This window comes from Ahaetulla prasina, chromosome 1 (assembly GCF_028640845.1).
Source record: "Ahaetulla prasina isolate Xishuangbanna chromosome 1, ASM2864084v1, whole genome shotgun sequence".
Taxonomy (NCBI): Eukaryota; Metazoa; Chordata; class Lepidosauria; order Squamata; family Colubridae; genus Ahaetulla; species Ahaetulla prasina.
This window is the reverse complement of record NC_080539.1, coordinates 277248037-277275290: the sequence shown is the minus strand read 5'-3', so window position 1 is coordinate 277275290 and position 27254 is coordinate 277248037. Positions and strand designations below refer to the sequence as shown.

The 27254-nt window shown below is 42.9% G+C and overlaps 1 protein-coding gene across 1 annotated transcript in view; it reads left to right on the top strand.

Annotated features, from left to right (window-relative positions):
* Positions 1–27254, top strand: part of KIAA1549L (KIAA1549 like) — a 129374-nt gene that overhangs the window by 58193 nt on the left and 43927 nt on the right. Inside the window, exons 13-14 of the mRNA XM_058160589.1 lie at positions 13502–13680; positions 24259–24473. Coding sequence (XP_058016572.1) covers positions 13502–13680; positions 24259–24473 — 394 coding nt within the window. The remainder of the gene's footprint in view (positions 1–13501; positions 13681–24258; positions 24474–27254) is intronic.

Genomic DNA, 27254 nt, shown 5'->3' with positions numbered 1-27254 from the left:
TCATATGCATCTTTTTCATCATTTCAATTATTCCCTGTGCCATTTTTTGGGAATTGTAGTTCTTATTATCAAAGTCAAACAGTTTATTGATAAAATCCTCCCTTTCGGTTCTCACCAGCCTTATCACTGCCATAAAATAGTTTCCACAATAAATATTAGTCCATGTAATTTTCTCTTTCGCCTGAGGGTGTCACTTTCCAATCCACAGTTCTAATCCACAATTAGCGAAGGTATTCATTTTGTTTCCTTTACTTAGAGCCGCGCCTTGTTTTGCTTTAACTTTTTATTTTTCCAATTAGTCCCATTTAAAATCCGTATCCCAATTTACTTAGTTCAAATTCATTGAGGAAAAAGAAAATCAGAGATATTCCACCACATTGCGGTTTTAAATCCTCCATTTTTTCCTTTTTGTAGCCTGTAATCAATTTTAAAAGTTTCCAGATTTTTCAAATTGATTAGGGATGCCCTTATTTTTTCCTTTTTGTTTGAGGGATCTCTACTTCAATTTTAAAAATCAAATTTCTGTCAGGTCTTTGGGTACTGCTTCCGTTTCTTTTGTTTTGGTATGTTTACAGTCCTTCTTAATTTAGCCGCTGTTCCACCGCCAAATTTTTTTTTTCCAAATGTCAAGTTTAGAGTGCTTTTTTGTGAGTTGGTATTCACTCAACCGGCTTCGATATTTCATCCAGTTCACCAATCCTCCTCAATAACTTGGTCTGCTTGCCCCAGTTTAGTGATGGCTGCCATAGCCATCTCTCCTGCCGTTGAGTCAAAGAGATTTCCTCTGACCTCTGAGGAACTTGCTGGTTCCACTCGGTCGTCTGAGGATCCTCTTTTTCTTCACTGTCCCTACAGGACAGCTCCGGTCTGAAGACCCCTCAAATGGCGGTTTGTTGGCCCGAGGATTCGCAAAGCTTGGCGGAGCTCGCTTTTCCCTGTCCATCTTGCCGCGATGCTTCCGGTGCTCGCTCACTCATGGCTCCTTCAATGGCTTCTCCTACGAAGCCAAAAAGTGGGTACCAGCAATACCAGTACCCAGATCATGGTTTCCCCGAGAGTAATCAAATCTCTCTCCTGGTGGACATCTACAGCTCTGACGAAAGGCTGCCTCTTCCATGAGCCCCAACGCCTGGTCCTCATCACAGATGCCAGCCAGTTTGGATGGCGTGCTCATTTGAATTCCCAGGTCACTCAGAGTTGATGATTGCCCAAAGACCTTTGGAATGATGTCAGTTGGTTGGTGTTACGAGCTGGTCATCTCACACTCTGCCACTTCAAACTTCAGTTGTCGGGTCATCACGTGCTGCTATGCACAGACAATGTCATGGTGAAGGCCCACATGAACAAGCAGGGAGGGACTCGCTCCTGGGTCCTGATGTGAGAGGCAGCGGAACTAGGACTGTGGGCAGAGAGACATCTGCTTTTTCTACAAGCACCTCCAACAGTCGAGCAGACTGGCTGGGCAGAACAACCATAGATCAGGCAGAGTGGCAATTGTACCCAATCTCTTTTGACAGATCACAATCCGATTTGGCCACCCTCAGATCGACCTCTTCGCCAGTGCACAGAATGTCCAGATTCCACACTTCTTCACCAGATTCTGGGCACTGGGCACCAAGGAGACCAACGCCCTATGCTGCAGATGACCTCCAGTTCTTCTGTATGCCTTCCCTCCAATACCCCTTATTCCGAGAGTAATACGGAAGATCTTAGAGAAGAGAGCCCTTTACTGACCTCGAAGGGCCTGGTTTGTGGACCTAATGGGCCTGTCTATCACAGGGCCCTGGAGGATTCCCACGGATCAGATCTCCTTACGCCAGGGCGCAGTTTACCACCTGGAGCCCCAGTGGTTCCAGCTTGCCACTTGGTACTTGAATAGGAGATCCTGAAATGAGACCACTTTTTGCCCAGAGTGATTTCTACACTCCTGCCTCCTGTCGTCATTCTACGACCTGTATATACAACGCTACCTGGTCTTCATTTCATTGCTGGTATTCCAAAACAGGGATTATTTCCAACAAGACTCCATTCCCCAAGTCCTCGGCTTTCTTCAAGGGGGCTTGGATGCCAGTTTAGCAGTCAACACCTTGCACCGGCAGGTCACAGCATTGGCAACTGTACTATCCGTCAAGGACCATGGCTCTTTGTCACGCCATCCCTGGGTCCGTTGTTTTCTACGAGGGGCATCCAACATTCGCCCCCCTCCAATCCACCGGTATTCCTCCTGGGATCTCAACCTCGTTCTTCAAGCCTTGACTGCTTCACCCTTTGAACCATTGGGCTCTACCAGCCTCAAAATTCTCACTTTCAAAGTTACCATTCTTGTCGCTATAACTTCTGTCCGTCGAGTCTCAGAGCTTGTTGCTCTGTCAGTACACAAGGACTTGTGCATATTTCATTCTGACCGAGTCATCCTGCACCTGGATCCCTCCTTCCTCCCAAAAATCAATACCTGATTTCACAGAACCCAGGAAATCATCTTGCCTAATTTTTGCCCCAAACCCAGTCACTCCAGCAAACGACGCTGGCACTCCTTAGATGTCCGCAGGGCACTATGAAAATACATTGACAGGACTGCTGCATTCTGTAAATCTGAGTCATTATTCATTTCCTTCTAGCCTGGCTCGCTGGGCACAAAAGTATCATCAGCCACCATTGCTCGCTGGCTCAGGGCTGCATATCCATGGTCTACGAACTGAAGTCCAAACCTCGGCCTGGCTGTATCACAGCGCATTCAACGCGAAGTGCGGCAACCACCACAGCCTGGGCCACCTTTTGGAGATCTGCAGGGCAGCCACTTGGGCCACCCCAATTCCTTTCATTCGCAATAACAAATTGGATAAATTTGCATCGGCTAAGGCTGCCTTCGGTCGTAGGGTGCTTCAACAAGTTCTTCCCACGGATTCGGCACCCGTTTCTGGTTTTTCCCACCCGAGGGATATTTAGCTTGGGTATATCCCATTCAATGGACTCTCTAAGCAGTGCAAGGGAGAAGGAATGTTGTACTTACCCTGAACATTCTTTCTCATTGCACTGCATGAGAGTCCATACCCTCCCTATTTTGGGAGTTCCAGACTTCTATTAACTTTGTTTCGTTCAAGTTTATGTTTCTTCAGATCCAGATTCTCGTTAACAAACCGGAGCTAGACAGGAAGAGGAGGTGTGTTTTAGCAAATTTCAACTCAGTCTCTGGCCAATCACATGAGGATAACCCATTCAATGGACTCTCACACTGCGCAACGCGAAAGAACGTTCAGGGTAAGTATAACATTCCTTTTATCAATTTTTAAAAATCCCCATTACCTTCCTTATGTTAAAGAACTTAAATAGCTGTATTCTTTCCTTTTAAGGCAGAGGGCCCCAATCCAGGGGTGAAATCTAGCAGGCTCTGATAGGCTCTGGAGAATCGGTAGCGGAAATTTTGAACAGTTCAGTGTACCAGCAAATACCACCTTTGGCTGGCCCCAGAGTGGGATGGGAATGTAGATTTTGCAGTATTCTTCCCCTGCCACGCCCACCAAACCATGCCCACCGAGCCACACCCACAGAACTGGTAGTAAAAAAAAAATGGATTTCACCACTGCCCCAACTCCCCCAGGCTGCGGCCTGTTCAGAACTGGGCTGCGGAAGTGGTGTGCATGATTGTGTGCATGAAGCTGCATTTGTGAAAGCGGTGCATGCATGTGCGCGAAACCGTCCCTTCACCCCAACCCACCCCACTGCCTCCACCGAGCCGGAAAGTTTAGAGGCCAATGTTTTAGGGGAACTGCCCTACCCTAAAAACATTTTGGCTGCTTTTTGGGGGCATATTTTCTCTCTTGTAATTTTTTAAGGTGCATTGACTAGACATGTACACAGTGTTTAAATATTTTATTACCATCATTTTTTTATAATGATATTATATTATATTAAAATTAGTGAAATTATTTATTAATGTTACAGAGATCTTTTGAGAGTTCACCATTTCAATTTTATTACTATGAATAATTCATCATTAGGTAATATGGCCACTTCATTGCTAAACTCCAACTCAAGATATTTATGAACAAGTTAAAAACGTATCAGTCCCTATGGAAATGTTTATGGTGCCTCTTTGCACATCTTGCCAGTATTAAAATTAGCTACTTTTTCCCTATTCTCTGTTTTGTTTGTTACAAGATGCTAATCTATAAGAACACTTGTCGATATACCTAATGGCAGCTGGATTTGTTCAATATTTTTTCAGGAAGAACTTTGTCAAAGGCTTTTGAAAAACCAAGTGTGCAGTACAATTTTTTACTGGCCTTATAGGCATAATTTCAAAGAGATGCCCACTTCTGTCTGGCTCAACTCAGCCCTATTGCAAAAACAAATATTTTGCTAAATAATACAGTGCATGATCTCTTAACAAGAGAAAGAGAAAGGCAATTGCAAATCCATTCAGACATATAAGAGATAATATTTATTCAGTCTTTCCAGGCTTTGTGAGTGTTGATAAAGTACAAAAAAGATTTAAAAAGTGGGAAAAAAATCAATATAAATCTGTGAGAATGCTAAAACCTGAATTTAATCCAGTGACCAGAAACATTTTATTAAGAAGTTATCAATCATCTTGCTCCAGGGGTACTACAACTAATATTCCTCAACAAATAGAAGGAAAGGGCAAGTGTTTACTTGCAGCAATTTCCTCTTTTCCCTTCAAGTTCTGCCTCTCCCAGCTGCTACCAAGTTTCCTTCAGGGTGGCTGCTTTCACTCCTATTTTACTGATGGAATTGATTTATTCACACATTCATTAAGTGAGGTGAACTAACTTAGATACCTAGTGAGCATAAATAATGAAGGTTAGAAATCAATCCTCTTTTTAGAGAAAAGACCTTACAAGAACCCAGAGACAAGTTAAAAATATAAACTAAGCTACATGGATGAATTTTTATTTGCTTGTCCCAAGTTTTTTGATAGTTTGGAACAAGAAAGAAAGATAGGAATAATGATGGCTTTACGTATTTGATTGTAAGCAGTATTTTGACTCTCTCCCAAGTTGTTATTAGTCAAGTTATCTTTATTAACTTTATTATTAGTCAACTAGATAAAAACACTCCTTTCTCCTTGGTAAAAGTCTAAAGGATAATTTGAGAGACCTAATATAAGCTCACTAAATTAAGAAAGTGTAGAAGTAAAATTCTCCTGCCTATTGCAGAATAATTGCGTTGAAATATAGTTTCAGTTCTGAATTATAGACAGATAGAACCAAATATTGAGAAAAGGAATCAGAATTGAAAGAATACATCAATTCAGGAACATCTTGTTCAGGTCCTAGGCACCTCTAGTTAAACCAAGTGAATTCACTTTTTATAGGTACAGTTAAGTAGCTCATTCAATTGTTTTTGCAGTCTAAAACAGTAGCTTCTGTCAGTACCTTGTGCTCAGTTTCGGAGTGTCATGCCATATTCCATCTGTATGTATTCAGTGTGCCAAATATATGATACTCCCTGTCTGAAAAAAAGCTAATGTTTTTTTCAAATATACATAGAGAAAAAATGTTCATATTAGACCAGTAAATGATAATAACAATCAATTGGAACAATCCAAACAGAGCTAGTTGATACAGTGTTTTACTTCCAGAAGTGATTTTATAAATACAACTAATAAGACTGAATTTATGAATATTTTGACAAATTAACTGAGCAACGTTTTAATGCAAGGATTAAACATATATTATCTCTTAAGAAAAGAAACAGACTTTGAAAATTAGGAAAACTGTCTTTACCATTCAGATTGGTTTATTTAGGAAATTAAATATAAGACTGGTTCATTGGTTGTCATAGTAGCAAACCAATTTTAAATCCTGTTTTTCTGATTAAGAGGAAAGTGAAATCTTATGGTTACTATTAAGGATAGGCTTTAATCTTCTTAAAACCTTCCTAATTTAGACAATACAATTTAGACAAGACATGTGAACGAAGGAATACGTATTTGAAAAACTAGTAGAAGCAGAAAGGTCCAACTGTAGACCTTGTTATTAGGATTGGGAATTTGATTTAATAATGGGAAAGTAATTTAAACCCTGTCCTTTTCAGTTTAATTATGAAAAACATTTTCCATGGGTCATTGGGTAATCATTTCTCTACCGAAGTATTTTTAATGCTGTTCCATTTTCATGTCATATCTATAATATTCATTTCCCTGAATTTAATTAAGGCAGTCTTCAAAGCTTTTAAGACTTGTCAAATTCATGTAATAAACTGATCAGGTAATGTATGAGCAGGATTCTTCATTTGATATCTTATATTCAGACCTCATTGCGTGCCATTTTTATCTTATTTTAAAACGGATGGGCAACAGGCTCCTGCACTGTTGCACTGAGGAGAATTTAGTGGCACTTGTAAATAACTTGTAAATTATTTTACAGCCCTCCGACAGCTGGAGGGCGAATCCATAAGCGACTACATGGCCGCCCTGCGGAAAGCGTCCAAAGACTGTGGGTACCGAGACCTGGACGAGGTGCTACTAGAGCAACTCATCCGGGGGGTCCGAGACATGCGTTTGCGGAGGCGACTGCTATCGAAAAGCAATCTGACGCTGGCAAACGCCCTGGACGAAGCCCGAGCGCATGAAATGTCCACCCAAGCGGCGGAGACACTGCAAAAGCCTCTCACACCAAAGGCGAGCACAAAGTCAACCCCGGTGCATCAAGAAGAGATCCAGACCGAATCCGACGGTGAGGATGAGGAAGGGGTCTGCCGAACCGAGAAACGCGGCAAAGAGGACCGGGACGAATGCGGAAGCACGGAAGAACCGAACCCAGCAAACACAGGGCAGAAAAACGGAGATGGCCAGTTACACTCCGCCCGCACCGTTTGATCCGGCTAAAGAGAAATGGGGAACGTATATGACCCGTTTCGAAAGCTTTCTAGAAGCCAACGAACTGCAAGGAGTTCCAGACAACCGCAAAAGGGCATACTTTTTGAGCCACTGCGGTCCCGAGGTCATCGACATCGCGGAAGCCCTGGCAGAGCCAACGCCGTTACAATCGGTATCGTGGCAAACTCTGCAAACCCTGCTTAAAAACCATTTCGCGCCAACGCCGTCCAAATACGTGCGGCGTTTTGAATTTGGAGAGCGCCGGCAGCTAGAGGGCGAATCCATCGGCGACTACATGGCCGCCCTGCGGAAAGCCTCCAAAGACTGTGGGTACCGAGACCTAGACGAGGTGCTGCTGGAGCAACTCATCAGGGGGGGCCTTCAAGTGCACCCGACTACAATTTGGGGTGAGTGTGGCACCGGGGCTGTTCCAAAATTTGATGGAACGTCTCCTCCAAGGGATCCCAGGGGTAGTTCCCTACTTCGATGATGTACTGATATCAGCCGAAAACGTAGAGGAATTGGGGGAGCGTTTGAGAAAGGTTCTGGGCATTTTCCGGTCAGCCGGACTAAAGGTTAAAGTGAACAAATGCCAGATAGGGGTAGAATCCGTCGAATTCTTGGGCTACCGAATAGACAAGAAAGGAATTCACCCCACTGAGAGCAAGGTCAAGGCAATCAAAAAGGCTCCAGCGCCCAAAAACAAAACAGAGCTTCAGGCATTCCTAGGGCTAGTGAATTTTTACGCGGTTTTTTTGAAAAACAAAGCGACCGTTGCTGAACCGCTGCATAAGCTTCTAGGAAAAAATACTGCTTGGTCTTGGGGGAAGTCGGAAAGTAGGGCTTTCGAAGCAGTAAAAAACCTGCTCTCGAGCGACAGCCTGCTCATCCAGTACCATAGCTCATTACCACTAGTGTTGGTTTGCGATGCCTCCCCTTACGGGGTGGGAGCTGTGCTCAGCCACAGACTGCCAAACGGCACAGAAGCCCCTATAGCCTTCTACTCCAGAACGATGTCCTCCCCAGAGAGGAACTATAGCCAGTTAGATAAAGAAGCGCTAGCAATTGTGTCAGGGGTGAAAAAATTTCACGAATATGTTTTTGGGCGAGACTTTGAAATTGTGACTGACCACAGACCGCTGTTAGGAATACTGGCTGGCGACCGCCCAACGCCTGTGGCACTTTCGCCACGATTGACTCGATGGACTATTTTCTTAGCAGCTTATTCGTACAAGCTGCAGCATCGACCAGGAAAAGAAGTGGGGCATGCAGACGCGTTAAGCAGATGCCCACTACCAGGGGCGATCGAAGATCCCACTCCGGGGACGCCCATCCTGCTGATTGACTCTTTGGACTCTGGCCCAGTCACATCTAAGGAAGTGGCTCGGGCATCATACCGGGACATTATGTTAAGGACTGTACTCGGTTGGGTACAAAGAGGGTGGCCGCTGCGCCGGGCTTAACGGTTTAAGGAATTTGTAAAAACGTGATGAGCTCTCGGCTCAAGGGGTGCCTGTTATGGGGTGATCGTGTGGTAATCCCGGATAAATTAAGGGAAAGGTATTGGACCTCCTCCACGAGGTCACCCAGGGATCGTAAGGATGAAGGGGTTAGCAAGAAGCTATGTGTGGTGGCCTCTCATGGACTCAGAGATTGCTGAGAGGGTAGGAAATGCCAGGCTTGCCAAGAGTCCAGACCTCTACCCCAACGGCCCCAGTCAGGAATGGGAAAACCCCAAGGGCCCTGGTCAAGAATCCACATTGATTTTGCTGGCCCTTTCCACGGCCAAACCTTTCTCGTGGTTGTCGATGCATTCTCTAAATGGTTGGAGATCATACTCATGAAATCCACCACGGCCGAGGCAGTAATCGCAGCCCTGCGCCACCTATTCGCAACCCACGGGTTGCCGGGCACTCAGGTGGCCGACAACGCCCGCAATTCACGGCAGCCCAGTTTGAGGAATACTTGGCAGAGGAGGGCATCCGACATGCCCTCTCTGCGCCTTTCCACCCTCGTCGAATGGCCTTGCAGGCGTTCCGTCCGGGCGCTAAGGAGGCGTGTCAGGCTCAAGCCAGGTGACTGGCAAACAAAGATAGATTTCTTTCTGGCCGTTCAGCACAGAACCCCAAGCACGGCTACAGGCAGAAGCCCGGCCGAATTATTGATGGGACGGAAACTCCGGTGCCCACTTGACCGTTTGAATCCCCATTACACACCAGAGGGTTACAAGGGGGAACTAGAAAAAACGAGAGAAATGGGCATAGGCGACCGAGTGTGGGCCCGCAACTATGGGGACGGCCCAAGTTGGCTCGCAGGGCAAATCATAAAAGCAACCGGTCCAAAGTCATACTTAGTCGAATTACAAGACAACCGAGTATGGAGGCGCCACATAGACCAGATAAGGAAACGAATAGCTGAACAAACCGAGCTAGCTGAGACAGAAAATGACCACTCCCTATTTGAATCCACAGCTGACCATAACCCGGGGGAGGCGCAAGACTTAGCTGAGGTCCCGGAGGTCCAGCGACGCCATCAGGTTCCCGATGGAAACAGCAGGGAAAACTCAAAAAGTAATCCAAGGCCGGAGGGCCAAGAAAAAGAGACTGCCAGTAATCCAGGGCCAGATGGCCTAGAGAGGGAGAAAGAAGCCCCTCCGACCAGCTCAAAACACCACCCAGGACTGAACCGCGCAGGTCCGAAAGAATTAGGAGACGCCCAGGTTATTTGCGTGACTACGTCGAAAAATAACATGTAAATAATATGTAAATAGTGGTAAAGTGTTTTCTGGGAGGGGAGGAGTGTTATGTATCTTTAAATATTTAGGCGGGAAACAAGCACGTTGCTGATTGGTTGAAGCCGCCGGTTAAACAGTATATAAAGGGTTGTTTTTCCCCAGCCTGGTTGCTGGGTTCACCATATATTAAAGAGCTGTTGTCACTACCCTGGTCTCCAGCCTCGTTACTTCCCGAACGTAACAGAAACCTTTAAACTTTTCTCTCTCCCCTTTCTTTCTTTCTTTCTCTTTAACTCATTTAGCTTCTTTTAATTACCATTTTAACACATATTCTATATATTTTATGGATGTATTGGTCAAAGACATTAATAACTCATGAATGCAGGGATGCCAGGGGAACCAGGCCTCAGGTCAGCAAACATACAGGGAGGCTGGGAGTGGGGGAGGCTTTATGAAGCAATATGGTGTCTCAGTGGCTAAGATGTTAAGCTTGTCAATCAGAAAGGTCAGCAGTTCGTTGGTTCGAATCCCTAGTACAGGTCTCCTGTGTGAGCAGGGGGTTGGACTAGATGACCTCCAAGGTCCCTTCCAACTCTGTTACTGTTACCTTCTCTGCTGATTTTCCTTTAAATTTTGCTTGCAGGGAAGGTCACAAATAGTGAAAATGTAACCATGGACACTGCAACTGTCATAAGTATGAACTGGTTGCTTAGCACATAAATTGCAACTATGTGACTGCGGGGATGGTACAAAAACTGGAACTTTGAGAAATGAGTAGTCAATACTTCAAGGACTACAGATTAGGACAGAGTCAGCTTTCCTGGAGAGGAAACCTTAGTTCCTGATTAGTGTTCATAACTTGCAATTTCAAAACCTAACCTGAAAGAAAAAAAAATTACACAATGGTTTTCTTGCCTTTCCAACTTAGCATCCTTTATCTTCAAATAAGCACGTGTAACTTTGGACTCAAAATGTTTGTTCTGTAAGTTGGAGATGGGATGAGGTGGTTTGCATGCAATTTTGTGCAGTCCCACATGATATCCCTTTCCTGTAAACATCATTGATCTTGGCAGCATAAGAGTGTCGGTACAAATATGCAGAATCTTTTTTTAAAAATGAACTGCAGTTTCTATAGTAACTATTCTATTTTCTAGTAAATGCTTACCTGAGCTTTAGAAAGAGAAGTTGGATGTAATGAATATAAAGGATGCTGTAGAGGTGACTACAAGCAAAGGGTAAAACCGTAACTTTAGATAAAGACTATGCTAAGCTTTCTCCAGCTGTATGATATTTATCACAATGCACAGCTTGGTTGAACAGCTGTTGTTTTAAACAGGAAAGAAAATTTGCCATAATCGTTTGCAAGTGAATTTCAAAATCTGTAAGAGATCACATTTTTTGGGTATGGAAGATTTCTTCTCAAAACCAATTATAAATATAATTCAAATTACTAATGAATTCTGAGATGTCCCATCTCAGTGAAGCATGAATTATCACATCAAATCTTATATATGATGGGGAAAATGAAGATATCGTTTTGATGGACTCAAACCTCTTTCCCAGTAAATTCACAAAAACTGCACCAAAGATCCTGATTATGCTCATTTATCACGCCTTCAAGAACTTCCAGTACAAATAAAATGAAAAACTGAGAAATAATTCATTTGCTATGTTCAATCCACCTTTTCTGCATATAGCATCGCTAATGTTTAAAATGCTGTTATTTTGCCTACATGTTTTTAAGGTAGAAAATAATGAGTTTTTGACATTTTATTAACACATTGTATTAATATTTACATTTACCCTACTTTCAGAACCCAAAGGATGATCTTACTTTCAGGAAGCTTTCTTGTTAGCAAATTATAACAGTGGTCACATTTATAAAAAAATGTTGCTGCTACTGTAGCTGTTCTGATTATAAAGCTATTTATTAGATGGCATACATTTTGGCTTCAGGTAGCTTTTTAACAGAATGAAAGGAAAATGAAAAAATGTTGCCTTATGGCACAGAAGCTGTGAATCCTTATTTAAGCACTAAGCATGAAATAATGGACTGCTTTAGCTCCTTTCCCTGGATTCACTTTGCAGAAATCTGTACCTTAGCTCATCTGAGGCAGATGGAAAATTGCAGAAGACAGAGGAGAGAATATTTTTCCTCTGGGGATTTTATTATATACAATCTTAAAATGACCCAGAAGAGTCACAATTGCAGAACAAGTATTTGAGAATTTGCAACTATAAAATCTATATATTTAGATTTCAGCATGTGTCTGTGTATGAACTGGTTATTTTAGTCATAATAGAATAGAATAGAATAGAATAGAATTTTTATTGGCCAAGTGTGATTGGACACACAAGGAATTTGTCTTGGTGCATATGCTCTCATATACATAAAAGAAAAGATACGTTCATCAAGGTACAACATTTACAACACAATTGATGGTCAATATATCAATATAAATCATAAGGATTGCCAGCAACAAAGTTACAGTCATACAGTCATAAGTGGAAAGAGATTGGTGATGAGAACTATGAGAAGATTAATAGTAGTGCAGATTTAGTAAATAGTTTGACAGTGTTGAGGGAATTATTTGTTTATCAGAGTGATGGCCTTCGGGAAAAAACTGTTCTTGTGTCTAGTTGTTCTGTTGTGCAGTGCTCTATAGCATCGTTTTGAGGGTAGGAGTTGAAACAGTTTATGTCCAGGATGTGAGGGATCTGTAAATATTTTCATGGCCCTCTTCTTGCTTCGTGCAGTTTACAGGTTCTCAGTGGAAGGCAGGTTGGTAGCAATTACTTTTTCTGCAGTTCTAATTATCCTCTAAAAAGGCAGTGGCAAACCACTTCCATGTTGTTGCCAAGAAATCTTCATAGCCATTCCATGTAGTTACCAGGAATTAAACTCAATGGTAGAAAACCTTTACCTTTAATTTATGTATTTTCATCCCTTTGGTCTGATTAACTTAAATGTTCTCCTATAGTGTGATGAAGAGTTGTGTTTATGAGGATTTTATAAACATTCCTATCTTTAATGGGATACATTGTGGTCCAGAGACTCTGATTTTGTGCTATGCAGAAGTAGTTTAATGGGACAAAAATAGGAAAGAGCCTGCAGGAAAGAAATGAAAGCAGAGCAGCCAATCTCCAATTGAATATGTGGAGGGAAAGGGAACAGGGCTTTTCTTGGATTGGAACAATCTCTTAAAGATTGGATAGTCCAATCATGAGATGACTAGGTCCTGATGACTGAGAACAGGGAGTCCTGATCTAGGAAAGGCCACAACTGGCACACAGCATGTAGTTGTGCAAACTGCACAACTGCAACTGCAATAGCTGCAACTGCCACCTGTTACTCAAGTCAGAGTTGGAGTCCAGGATAACCCCCAGGTTGTGGTCCAGATCTGTCTGGAGCCATTCCATCTCATCCAGAGTCAAAGATGGCAACATCTCAGATCCCAGACCCCCGTGTAACCAAATCCATTTGGTCTTCCCAGGATTCAGTCAAAGTCTTTTGTCCCCCATGCAGGCCCCCACAGGCTCCAGGCACCACAAGAGGGTAGAGTAGCCATAGCATTGCTTGGCTCACCAAGAGTGAAAATATAGAGTTGAGAATCATTAGCATATTGTAGATACCTCAACTGGTGGTGTAGTGGCAGATATTTCTCTATCAGGGCTCAAAGAAAAAATATCTGCTGCGAACTCCACATGGGCACTAGGAAGGGCATTAAGGGATTACTGGGTCATAAAAAGGTATGTAGTATAACATTATAAGGAAAAATAAAAACTATAGCTTTCATTTCTGTGATGATTCTAGCTAGAATTAGCTCTCCAGTTTACCGTATCTAGCATAGTTCATTTTTACTTTCTCCTAAAGTGGCCCACGTGTAAAATGCCAAAATAACTGACTAAATTTTAACTTATTTTAGTGTCTTTAAGTGAAGAAGAGGATGGAAGCATGCTGTTTGACAATATGACTAAATCTGCCATTGATCCCTTTGACACATCTTCTGGATCTGTACAGTTGATTGCAATAAAGCCTGTAGCTTTGCCTCCTGCACATCCAGGAACAGAGAGGACCCAAGATACAGCTATTCTTAATGGGGAGGTAAGAATATATCTCATAATTGGTTTTCTGTTATATGTTGAGCTTTGGTATATCTGTTAAAGAAATGATATGAGGAAGGAATGCTCAATAATGTGACTACCAAGACAAATGGTGACTTGGCAGCAAAGACAAAAAATTGTCTGTGGAATCATCCAGGATTCTGGCAACAATTCGGAGAGGCAAGACCAAAGAAATTAAATTTCAGACTGTCCTTTCTTCCAAATACGTTTTCCTCTGTTACCTTGTTGAAATGATAAATATGCACCATTCTTAGAGGAGAAATTCTTTTTTCCCCCTTCTCCATCTGTATTTAAAGTATAACAATGTTAGAGGCTTTTCAGAGCCTGGGAAAGTAGATAACAGTTTGCAGTACACTATTAGCTTAGAACAATTGCACATTCTCCTGTTATCAGGAAAACAGTTAGGATCTCTTTTGTCCATCCAATAATTGGTAGCAAGGCAGTTAAGAAGTCCCTGACTGAGCAAATTTAAAGATAAATTACCGTATATACTCGAGTATAAGCCGAGTTTTTCGGCACGTTTTTTGTGCTGAAAAACGCCCCCTCGGCTTATACTCGAGTCTACCCTTGCAGAGCCGACCCAGGGAGAGGGTTTTTTGCCCTCGGGAACAGCTGGGCCGGCAGGACGAGCCCAAATGCTGCCGGCATGCTTTGCCAGCTCGGCCGGCTCGTTTTGGGGCGGCGGCTGGCCTCCGGCGTTTTCTTCCGCCGCTTTTTGATGGCGGCGGCGGCGGTGGTCGGCGGAGGGGGCGGGGCGGAGGGGCGTTCGACATTTCGCCCCCTCTCACTCGTCCTCCTCTTGCCCGCGGTGGGCGGAGGCGTTGTCACCCTCGCCTCCTCTCCAGCCGAAATTGAGTGCGCGGCAGTGGGGGTGGGTGGGTGGGAGGCCGCCGTGAAGTGCCGGCTGGGGAGCCCGGGAGCCAATCCCGGCTCCCCAGCCGGCACTTCACGCGCCTCCCCTGCCGCCGCACTCAATTTCGGCTGGAGAGGAGGGCGAGAGACAAACGCCTCCGCTGGCGAGAGTGACAAACAAATGAGTTCTTCGCCTTGGCGTTGTCACTCGCCTCCTCTCGAAAGCCGAAATTGAGTGCGGCGGCAGTGGGGGTGGAGGCCGCCGTGAGTGCCGGCTGGGGAGCCCAGGAGCCAATCCCGGCTCCCCAGCCGGCACTTCACGGCGGCCTCCCCACCCCCACCGCCGCCGCACTCAATTTCGGCTTTCGGAGAGGAGGGCGAGGTGACAACGCCAAGGCGAGAAGAACTCTTTATTTGTTTGTCACTCGCCTCGGAGGGGCGGAGGCGTTGTCACCCTCGCCTCCTCTCGAAAGCGAAATTGAGTGCGGCGGCGGTGGGGGTGGGTGGGTGGGGAGGCCGCCGTGAAGTGCCGGCTGGGGGCCGGAGCCAATCCCGGCTCCCCAGCCGCACTTCACGGCGGCCTCCCCTGCCGCCGCACTCAATTTCGGCTTTCGAGAGGAGGGCGAGTGACAAACGCCTCCGCTGGCGAGAGTGACAAACAACAGAGTTCTTCGCTTGGCGTTGTCACCTCGCCTCCTCTCGAAAGCCGAAATTGAGTGCGGCGGCAGTGGGGGTGGGAGGCCGCCGTGAAGTGCCGGCTGGGGAGCCCGGATTGGCTCCTGGGCCCCCAGCCGCACTTCACGGCGGCCTCCCCTGCCGCCGCACTCAATTTCGGCTTTCGAGAGGAGGGCGAGGTGACAACGCCCCTCCGCCACCGCGGGCAAGAGGAGGACGAGTGAGAGGCGAAATGTCAACGCCCCTCCGCCGACCACCGCCGCCGCCGCCATCAAAAGCGGCGGAAGAAACGCCGAGGCCAGCCGCCGCCCAAAACGAGCCGGCCGAGCTGGCAAAGCATGCCGGCACTTCAATCCCGGCTCCCCAGCCGGCACTTCATGGCGGCCTCCCCACCCACCCCCACTGCCGCCGCACTCAATTTCGGCCGGAGAGGAGGGCGAGGTGACAACGCCAAGGGGCGAGAAGAACTCTCTTTATTTGTTTGTCACTCTCGCCCTCCTCTTACTCGTCCTCCTCTCGCCCTCGGAGGGGGCGGAGGGGGCGTTTGTCACGAATACATCCCAATAAAATGCAAAGGTTTCAAAGCATGTTTTGGAAAAGCAGCGAGGGATGGGGGGAGAATGCTGCCTTGAATGTGAAAGAAACGTGGAAAACTCCAACTACAGTATAAAAAAAAAACATTTGCACTCAGTACTTTTTATTTTATTTTATTTTTTGCCAAGTTTTCCCCAGGTTTTTTTTTCCCCCCTATGGAAATTGGGGAGGTGGGGAGAAAGAGGTGAAAAAGAAAAGCCTCTTGGAAAGCGGAGAAATACGGCAAGAACAAACAATTTCTCCCCCCGAGAGGGGGGCAGGAGGAGGAGGAGGAGGAGAGATGGGGCTATTGCAAGCTAGGGTGGGAAGAAGGAGGAGGAAGAAGAAGGGAGGCAAAAGAAACCGACCCTCGCGCAGATCAGCAAATTAGCTTTCCTTCTCCAAACCAATTTTTTAAAAAAAAACCCGTTCTACCCAGAGCAAATGGCAAATAAGCAGCCCGTTTTGAGTCTGATTATTGTTTCATGGTGGTTGCCCTCTGATCTCCTTGTACATGACAAGGCACCTCTAACCCAGCGCTTTGTGTTTGTTATTGGTAATTCTCCTCTCCTTCTTCCATTGGAGTCCTCTCCCTTCCTTTCCGAGCAGGCGGGCGATTTACCTTCTCTGCCTCTTTTATTTTCCTGGAGGTGGAGGTGTATTCCTAAGGATGCCTTCAGTGCTGGGGAAGGAGCCGATCCATGGAGGGAGGGGCGGCGCTGCCGAGAAGCCGCTGCTTACAGAGAGCGAAAGAGCCAGGAGACCTTGGCATAGGTGGGCGGCTGGTGTAAGGCAGGGCAGAACCTTCGACCCGCAAGGATCCCGGGAGGTGGGGACGAAGAGAGGCAGAGAAGGAGGAGGAGGAAGGAAAAGAAAAGAAAAGGGGGAGTGAAAATAAGAGCAGTCCGAGCAATAAATAAATATTGCTGGGCTGCTTTCCAAAAATCCTCAGCACGGAACTAAAAGTTGCAAGTGTTTTGTGAGTTCAAACAGTCCCTTCCAGACTAACACGTTTCATTAAAAGATACAAAGTTTGGTAAACTGAAGCTCGCTCTGTCCAATGCAAAAAAATCATCATCATCATATAATAATAATAATAATAATGATAATAATAATAATAATAATGATGATGATGATAATGATAATAATGATAATGATAATGATAATAATAATAATAATAATAATAATAATAATAATAATGATGATAATGATAATAATGATAATGATAATAATAATAATAATAATGATGATGATGATAATGATAATAATGATAATGATAATAATAATAATAATAATAATAATAATGATGATGATGATGATAATAATGATAATGATAATAATAATAATAATAATAATAATGATGATGATGATGATGATAATGATAATAATAATAATAATAATAATAATAATAATAATAATAATATTCAGCCGTGCTTCGCTTTGATGGCAGCCTGACGTAAAATGGGGGGCAGGGGGATACATACACGGTTAGGGAAAAATAACAAAACAATGTTTTGGGCTCAATTGCAGTCTTAAATTGAGGACTACCGGTACTTGCAATTTGAACCTTATTGGACACTTCATTCCTGGAGGGTTTTTAAAGAACAGACTGGACAATCCTTTGTCTGAAACAGTATAGGATCTCTTGCTTGAGGAGTGGGGACTGGACTAGAAGATCACTGTTAGTTTGGGATATGTTCAGAGCCCACACATCTGATGACATAAAAAAATTGGCAAAGTCATCTCAAGTCACTTTGGCCGTTATTCCAGGTGGGCTTACATCTGTATTGCAGCCCCTAGATGTCAGTTTAAATAAACCTTTCAAGGACCATGTGCGAAGGATGTGGCATGAATGGATGACATCTGGTCAAGCTCGTCTGACAAAAGTTGGAAATCTGAGAAAGCCAGACATAGAACTAATAGCACAGTGGGTTCGTGATGCATGGGAAGATATTCCAGAGGACATGGTGCAACGTGCCTTCAAGAAATGTGGCATTAGTAATGCTATGGATGGCAGTGAAGACAGCGCATTGTATGAGAGTGACAGCAGTGATGATGACGACTGTGAACTCAGTGATGACGACAACGTATATGCGGATAACATCACAGAAGCTGAAGTAGCTGAAGCTCTGTTTGGACAAACAGATGATGAGGAGGAGAACTCCAGTTTTGAGGGATTTTAGCTCTCGTTAGCTTGGTTGCTGTTACTTTTAAAGATACTGTATTTTTGATACCATATTCTTTTTGGGGACCCCCTTTTGCACTTTTATTGTTTTTCGTTCAAATAAATATTCATGTTATTTTACTTGGCTCTATCTTTATTTTTTACATTGACCAGTAGCTGCCTCATTTCCCACCCTCGGCTTATACTCGAGTCAATAGTTTTTCCCAGTTTTTGTGGTAAAATTAGGTACCTCGGCTTATATTCGGATCGGCTTATACTCGAGTATATACGGTATGTGTTAAAATGAAAGTATCCAGTTGTCTAAATTTTTTGTAATCTAATCTCTTTTCCCGTTCAATAAATTAAAAAAAAGCTATGTGAGAATCTTGTTTTCTGTTACCAAGAGCTTGACACATAGTGTCAAATGGAAGAAAAAATATATGTCTCATAGATTAATCTTGTATCAAATTAATTGCATCAAATGTGTGTAAATGTATACAATGAAAAAATAATGCTAGTTCAGTTTCACCATTAAATAGGTGAAACTCAAGTACAATTATTTTTCATTGTTTATCTTTACACATAGTAAAACTGATTGTTAACAAAGAAGATCAGCTTTCAGAAGGAAAAAAAAATTAGATGATGAAATGGAAGCATGGCAAACATCTATAGTTTTACTCTCACATAACTACTCTATCAACAATGTAGCTTTCATGTAGAGAACTTTTGGATAATGAATATGAAACTCTGACTCAAGATTATATTATGAAAATTTCCATAGATGTCATATTTTAAATTATGAAAGAAAGCCTAAATGTATCAGTGCATAGAATTGTGAACATATTCCCCTGTGTGGAAGTTAAAAGAAAACAAGAGGATAAGAAGGATAATGAAGCTTACTGCAGGTTATGTACATACAGTATGTCAAGATGTTTTGTTTAAGGAGGACATTCCAAGGGGAGTGTTGAGTTTGTATTTTTACTGCATCTATTCTTCTCCTAAACTATTTTATTTGTTATTTATTTATTTATTTGTCACAACAGTATATATAAGCATAAGCATGAAATAACTATATGATATATAAGCATATATATAAGCATAAGTATGTAATAGCTATACGAAATTGGATACAATCAAAGGGAACATTAGGACAGGAACGGTAGGCATGTTGGTGTTCTTATGCACAGACCTCTTAGGAATGGGGTGAGGTCAATAGTAGATAGTTTTTGGTTAAAGCTTTGGGGATTTTGGGAAGAGACCACAGAGTCTGGTAGTGCATTCCAGGCATTATTTATTTTCTGCAATCAAGATTGGAGCGGTTCACATTAAGCTTAAATCTATTGTGTGCTCGTGTATTGTTGTGATTGAAGCTGAAGTAGTCTTCAGCAGGAAGGACATTGTAACAGATGATTCTATGAGTTAAACTCAGGACATGTTGAAGGCGGCGGAGTTCTAATGAGGTATGGGTTCCAGACAGGCGAGCTGTATTCAAGAATTGGTCTAGCAAATGTTTTATATGCTCTGGTTAGTAGTGTAGTGTTTCTGGAGAAGAAGCTATACAAGATTAAGTTTACAACTCTTAAAGCCTTTTTTGCGATGTAGTTGTGGAGGGCTTTGGCACTTAGATCATTTGATATGAAAACTCCAAGATCTTTAACGGGGTGGGGGTCATCTACAAGGTAATGTCCATCGAGCTTGTATTTAGTGTTCAGATTCTTTTTTCCAATGTGTAAGACAGAGCATTTGCTGGTTGAGATTTGGAGTTGCCAAGTTTTTGGCCATTCCGACACAAAGTCAAAGTCTTTTTTTTTTTTTTAATTCAAAAAGTTTTACAGAAAAATTTCCCCCCCTTCCCCCATCTCCCCTCCCCCCTCCCTTCACAACCCCCCTCCCCCCCCGACTTCCCGGAACGAGCACAAGGTATAGTTAAAAATAAAACAAACATATGCTAAAAAATTTTCGTCCCAACTTAATTATACCCTACAATCATCAATTCCTAACTTCCCCAAAACAATCAAAATAATACATCATAATCATTCAAAACAGTCTGATAACTCTTAGTCTGATATCTACTTTGAATAGAGTCAATCCATTTTTTCCATTCCTTTAAGTATCTTTCTTGTGTATTGTCTTTCAAAAAGGCTGATATCTTCGCCATCTCAGCCAAACTGGCAACTTTCAATATCCATTCTTCTATTGTAGGTACTTCTTTTTTCTTCCAGTATTATCCTATTAGTAATCTTGCTGCTGTTATTAGATTTAAAATCAATTTAGTCTCAATTACTGTACAGTCCGTAATAATTCCCAACAAAAAAATTGCGGCAGGAACTTTATCTTCTTTTTCAAAACATTTTGTAAAATCCACCAAATTTTTATCCAAAAGGCCTTTATATCCTTACAAGTCCACCAAATATGAAAATATGTAGCATCATCACAATTACATCTCCAACATTTTGCTTGCATATCTGGGTACATACACGATAATTTCTTAGGATCTAAGTGCCATCTATAAAACATTTTATAAAAATTTTCCCTCAGATTCTGTGCCTGCGTGAATTTAACATTTCTAACCCAATTTTTTTCCCAAGTTTCCAATAATATTGGCTCCTGAAAATTTTGTGCCCACTTTATCATACAGTCCTTTACCAAGTCCCTTTCAGAATCTATTTCAAGTAACACATTATACAATCTCTTTATATGCTCCTGAGACTGATTTCTAATTTGCTTTACCAAATTTCCCTCATTCTGCTCTATACCAATTTTCTGATCTTCCTTCCATCTAGCACATAGTTGCTCATATTGAAACCAAGTATAATTTTTCCCTTCTTCTTTTAGTACGTGCAGCGATTTTAATTGCAAATTACCTCTTTCAGTATACAAAAGATCTTTATATGTAATCATTTCCTGATTCTGTTCTATATTTATATTCTCTATTGTATGTCTAGGACTTGCCCATATAGGAACCTTATAATTTAGTTTGTAAGAGTATTTTTTCCAAACACGCAGAAGAGCAGTTCTTAACACATGATTTTTAAAGGCCTTATCCACTTTTTTGTCATAAATTAAATATGCATGCCATCCATATAGCAAGTCATAACCTTCTATATTCAAAATTCTTTCCTCCGTTAAATTAAACCAATCACTTATTGCAGAGAGAGCAGCTGCTTCATAGTATAATTTAAAATTGGGCATTTTTAAACCTCCCCTTTCCCGGGAATCTTGAATTATTTTCATTTTAACCCTAGCTTTTTTACCTTCCCATATAAATTTATTAATTCCCTTCTGCCATTCCTCAAGATTCTTATCTTTCTTAATTATTGGTATCATCTGAAAGAGGAATAAAAATCTAGGTAAAACATTCATTTTAATAGAAGCTATTCTCCCGAGCAAGGATAATTGCAATTTTTTCCAAACAATCAACTCCTTCTGAACTTTTTGCCATAAAACCTCATAGTTATTCTTATACAATTTCACTTTTGAAGATGTAATATAGACCCCTAAGTATTTAACCTTCTTTACAATTTTAAATCCTGTTATTTCCTCTAGTTTTTCTTTCTGTTGTCTGGCCATATTTTTTATTATCACTTTTGTCTTTTCTGATTTACCTTAAACCCTGAAACCTTCCCATATTGATCAATTATTTCCAACAAAGATTTACTAGAGTTTATAGGGTTTGTTAAGGTAATCACCAGGTCATCTGCAAAAGCTCTCAGCTTATATTCATGTTGTCTAACTTTAATTCCCTCTATCTCCTTTACTTCTCGTATTTTATCCAATAATGGTTCTAGAGTTAGAATAAACAATAATGGTGATAAAGGACATCAAGTCAAGGTCTTTTTGAAGGGTAGCTGTATTGTTTGTAGTGTTAAATAGTTTAACATCGTCAGCGAAGAGAACACAATTACTTATAATATGGTCACAGAGATCATTAATGTATAATATGAAGAGTGTTGGTCCAAGAACGCTGCCTTGGGGAACACCACTATTGACAGGAACAGGATTTAATAGGGCACTGCCTATTTTGACCACTTGTCTGTTTGGCAGGAACGCTGTTATCCAATTGTGGAGGGGTCCGGAGATGCTGTAGGATTTTAGTTTTAGGAGAAGTTTGTCATGTACTACTGACAAACTTATAAACCATCTATAAACCATATATAAAGTTTATATTCCCTTCAACTATGCCTTGATATGTGAATGTGTAATCATATTCTTCTTTATTCTTAAATAATCTTTCAAAACTCTGCTGAAATTTGTTCTTTTCACCTCTGCTGTGACAAGGTGATTTGACAATCTTTAATCAGTATCTTTGCGGCCTGAGGTTTACACAAAAACTGCCCAGTAACACATAGTTATTCAGTTCTATATTGCATGGTTTATACTGTGGTTATATTACAGTGCATTACATTGAGCATCCATGTTGGGACATGGCATAGACCACTAGTGTTATTTACGGATACTGAGTTTTGACATTCTTCTTTTTCCGGTGCCATATCCGTCATCGGACGTTGACGATCATGTTAGCAACCCTATTTTCATCAACAGCAGCACGAAAAAGTGCTGATGAGTTTTGTCCAAATCAGTCCCTTAGATTTTGGAGCCATGAGTTTTGACATAGTTGCATGTAAAAATTTTGTAATTCAAAATCAATTTTTGGGCAGGATTTTTTCTCCACTTTTTCTTGCAGAATTCTTCTAGCTCAGAAATATTCTTGGGTCTCCTGTATATTCAGATTCTTCTACAAATTTAGATTAATATTCAAATCAGGGGACTGTGAATGCCATTCCAAACTTTTATCCTTTCTTGTAAATATTTTGTGATTGATTTATAGATACGTTTCAGACTTGTCTTGCTGAACAATCCAAGCTTTATTATTTCTCTTAGTTTTATTGATTATGGGACATGAGCTTCTACAGATTCAAGTGACTTATTAAACAATCATCTGCAAATCTTCCTATTATCTGTGAGGATACTTGCCTCTTTTCTAATGTACCTGAGGACATGGGAATCCTGAGAAAAAGATTCTTATCACCATCAGTATATTCTACACTGTGATATATTGGTTCTAAATTGAAAATAGTTGATAGGAATTTGCTGGAATTCTATCACTTTCCCTTTCCCCTTAATAAAATTTATTAAAGAGCATTTTGTAATTCTCTTTAGTAATTTGAAAAGTCAGAGTACTCTTTTCAAATGCTTCACTCAACAAAAATATTATGTGATTGAATATGAAGGTGCAGTTTTTGTTTCCAAATAAAATCCAAGGCACTTAAGAGCCCAAATGGCCCATCCCGAGCTGTATAAATTGAATTAATTAATAGAAAAAAATAAACAAGTGTTCCATATTTATCAGGGTTTTCTTTGCATGTTTTAGTGTATTTTTGGGGTGAAATCAATTGAATCAATTGAATTCTGACAGTTTTCCTATGTATATGCAGTCCTTTATATAACTGGATCTATAGACAGTTTCTCCATCTAAAACTTTCATCTGCTGTGATCTGTGGGTTCTGTTCTGCATGTAACTTCCATTTCTTAATCACTTTCTCATAACTGAAATTGCCATCTGGAAGCTTTTAGAGATTTTTAATAGTCTTCCCTGGGTTTTTAAGAGTAAATTCTCTATTTTTCAAATGTTCAGTTGCCTAGAGGACTCATGATTGTTGAAAATAAGGAACAACAAAAGGTTAGAAGATCAGAGCAATTGTTCATCAGTATTATTCTTTTCACCTGGTAATTGTAGGCCTAACTAGTTTGAGACCTATTAGCAGTTCTGTAGGTTTTTTTTAAAGCAATGGAATTAACTAGAAGGGTATCCAAATGCCCTTCGTCTTCCATATTCACTTTTTATTTTGAATAAGTAAATGGAAGCATCTAAATAGTAAACATGCATTCAGATTTGCAGAAAGATATCATATTCAACTGTGTAACTCATTGAAATTGTGCTTGTTTAATTAGAAATACATTAAAACATATAATTTGACCAAGGTTGTTGCCTAAGTGTTAGCATTAAACTGTTACTGATTCAGTACTCTTTTCCATTTTTAAATGATTGCTATAAGTAATGGATCTGACATTGCTGCCTTAATTAGAATTGAGTGTTCCTAATTAATTAGGATTGAGTGAATGTAGAGCATCACACTTTATCTGAAAACCTTAAAAATAATTGTTAAAAAGTTCTCAGTAGTGTGGTTGAATGAACTCTAACCATGTTTGTTGTTTCAGAGAATTAGTCACCTTAAAAAGTCATCATCTAATTTTATTAATTTGTATATTTTCCCTTTTAAATTTTATTGTCAGATTAACAAAGCCTTGAAACAGAAGTCTGATATAGAACACTATCGCAACAAATTGCGATTGAAAGCCAAGCGGAAAGGCTATTACGATTTCCCACAAATTGACAACAAGGGCCTGGCAGATAGAAAAAAGATATATGAAAAAACACAAAATGAAATAGACCATATTCTGGATCCTGATACAGATGGATCCTCTCCATTTGTAGAGCCCAAAAACAGGTGAGTAGCTTTTCTATGTATACTTGTAGACTGTCATGCTAATCTTCATGTTCCATAAAAAAGACAAAATGTGCAAATTGCTGTCTTGGTGTCATATGGTAGGTGTTAATGTCCGGCTCGTCATCGACAGCAGCTCGGGAGTTCATGGCTTCCATGACGGCCTTAGACCTGACGCAAGTAGTTGATGGCCCTACCCACACCGGGGGTGGTACACTCGATTTGATTTTTGTCTCTGGTCAGTGGTCGAGAGATCTGGACTTAAAGGAAATAGTCACCGAACCTTTGTCATGGTCAGATCACTCTCTCCTTCGCCTAGACTTTCTGACCGCCACCCAACACCGCAGGGAGACGGAGCCGATGCGTTGGTTCCGTCCGAGGCGCCTGATGGACCCGGAGAGGTTCCGGACGGAGCTTGGGCCATTCCCTGAGGGTCTGGCTCACGGCACGTCTGAGGAACTTGTTGCGGCCTGGGAACGGGCCGCGGCGGGGGCCTTAGATCGTGTCGTGCCTTTGCGGCCCCTGACCCGGCGCAGGTCCCAACGGCTCCTGGTTCTCCGAGGAGCTGAGGGGATGAAGCGCCGGAGAAGACGCCTAGAGAGTTCCTGGAGGTCTAGCCGTTCAGAGGCTGATCGGACACTAGTGAAGTCCTATACAAGGACTTACCTAGTGGCATTGAGAAGCGAGGCATTGCTCGCCTCCTCCCTCATTGCGTCGGCAGATAACCGCCCAGCCGCCCTGTTCCGGGTGACTCGTTCCCTTCTTCACCAGGGGCGGGATGACCCGCTGCAGGGACGTGCTGAGGAGTTTAACGGTTATCTATACGATAAAATCGTTCAGCTCCAGGACGGGTTGGACCAAGATTGCAGTGACTCAGGTGAGGCGTCCGAGGGTGGTCTTGGTGACATTGTCTGGGATGAGTTTGACCCTGTGGCTCCCGAGGACATGGACAGGTTGTTGAGTAGACTGAATGCCACCACGTGTTTACTGGACCCGTGCCCCTCCTGGCTGGTGCTGGCCACTCAGGAGGTGACACGAGGCTGGCTCCAGGCGATTACGATCGCTTCTTTGGTGGAGGGTGTCTTTCCGGCCGCCTTGAAAGAGGCGGTGGTGAGACCCCTCCTTAAGAAGCCTTCCCTGGACCCGGCTGTTTTAGGTAATTATCGTCCAGTCTCCAACCTTCGCTTCGCGGCGAAGGTTGTAGAGAGTATGGTGGCATATCAGTTTCCCCTGCACCTGGATGAAACCGTCTATCTAGACCCGTCCGGCCCGGTTACAGCACAGAGACGGCTTTGGTCGCGTTGGTGGATGATCTCTGGAGGGCCAGGGATAGGGGTTGTTCCTCTGCCCTGGTCCTATTAGACCTCTCAGCGGCTTTCGATACCATCGACCATGGTACCCTGCTGCGCCGGCTGGAGGGATTGGGAGTGGGAGGCACCGTTTATCGGTGGTTCTCCTCCTATCTCTCCGACCGGCCGCAGTCGGTGTTGACAGGGGGGCAGAGGTCGACCCCGAGGCGCCTCACTTGTGGGGTGCCGCGGGGTCGATCCTCGCCTTCTGTTTAACATCTACATGAAGCCGCTGGGTGAGATCATCAGTGGTTTCGCGTGAGGTATCAGCTGTATGCGGATGACACCCAGCTGTACCTTTCCACGCGGACCACCCCAAGCTATCAAGTGCTGTCCCGGTGTCTGGAGGCTGTACGGGTCTGGATGGGGAGAAACAGGCTCAAGCTCAATCCCTCCAAGACAGAGTGGCTGTGGATGCCGCATCCCGGTACAGTCAGCTAAATCCGGCTGACCATCGGTGGCGAGTCATTGGCCCCGATGGAGGGTGCGCAACAGGCGTCCTCCTGGATGAGCGGCTGTCTTTGGAAGATCATTTGACGGCCGTCTCCAGGAGAGCGTTTTACCAGGTTCGCCTGGTGCGCCAGTTGCGCCCCTTTCTGGACCGGGATGCCCTGTGCACAGTCACCCACGCACTCGTGACGTCTCGCCTGGATTACTGCAATGCTCTACATGGGGCTCCTTGAAGGGCATCCGGAGGCTGCAGTTAGTCCAGAATGCGGGTGCGCGGGTGATAGAGGGGGGCCCTCGGGGCTCCCGTATAACACCTATCCTGCGCAGACCGCACTGGCTGCCTGTGGCCTTCGGTGCGCTTCAAGGTTTTGGTGACCACCTTTAAAGCGCCCATGGCATAGGGCCGGGTTATCACGGGACCGCCTGCTGCTACCGAATACCTCTCACCGACCCGTGCGCTCTCACAGAGAGGGACTCCTCAGGGTGCCGTCAGCGAGGCAATGTCGTCTGGCGGCGCCCAGGAAGGGCCTTCTCTGTGGGGCTCCCACCTCTGGAATGAACTGCCCCAGGACTTCGTCAGCTTCGGACCTTGGACCTTCCATGAGCTTAAAACATATCTATTTAATTGCGCAGGACTGAGTTAGATTTTAGTTTATGGGTTTTATCTTGGGTTTTAATTTTTATATTTTTAATTAAGGCTTTTGAATAAGTTTTTAATTGTTTTTAGAATTGTATTTATTGTATTTCTTGCTTTTAAATGCCTGTAAACCGCCCTGAGTCCTTTGGGAGATAGGGCGGTATATAAATATAAACAATAAATAAATAAATAAATAATGTGAAGTGACAAGTTCATTTGCATATGAATAGTGTTTTTGTGGTGTGTCATCCTCTTCTGAATGAGTTGTCATATTTTTAGTTGATAGGTGCATCATTTTTGAAGTAATGAAAGTGGAATAAGATGTTAATTTTTAAAAGTTGAAAAGCA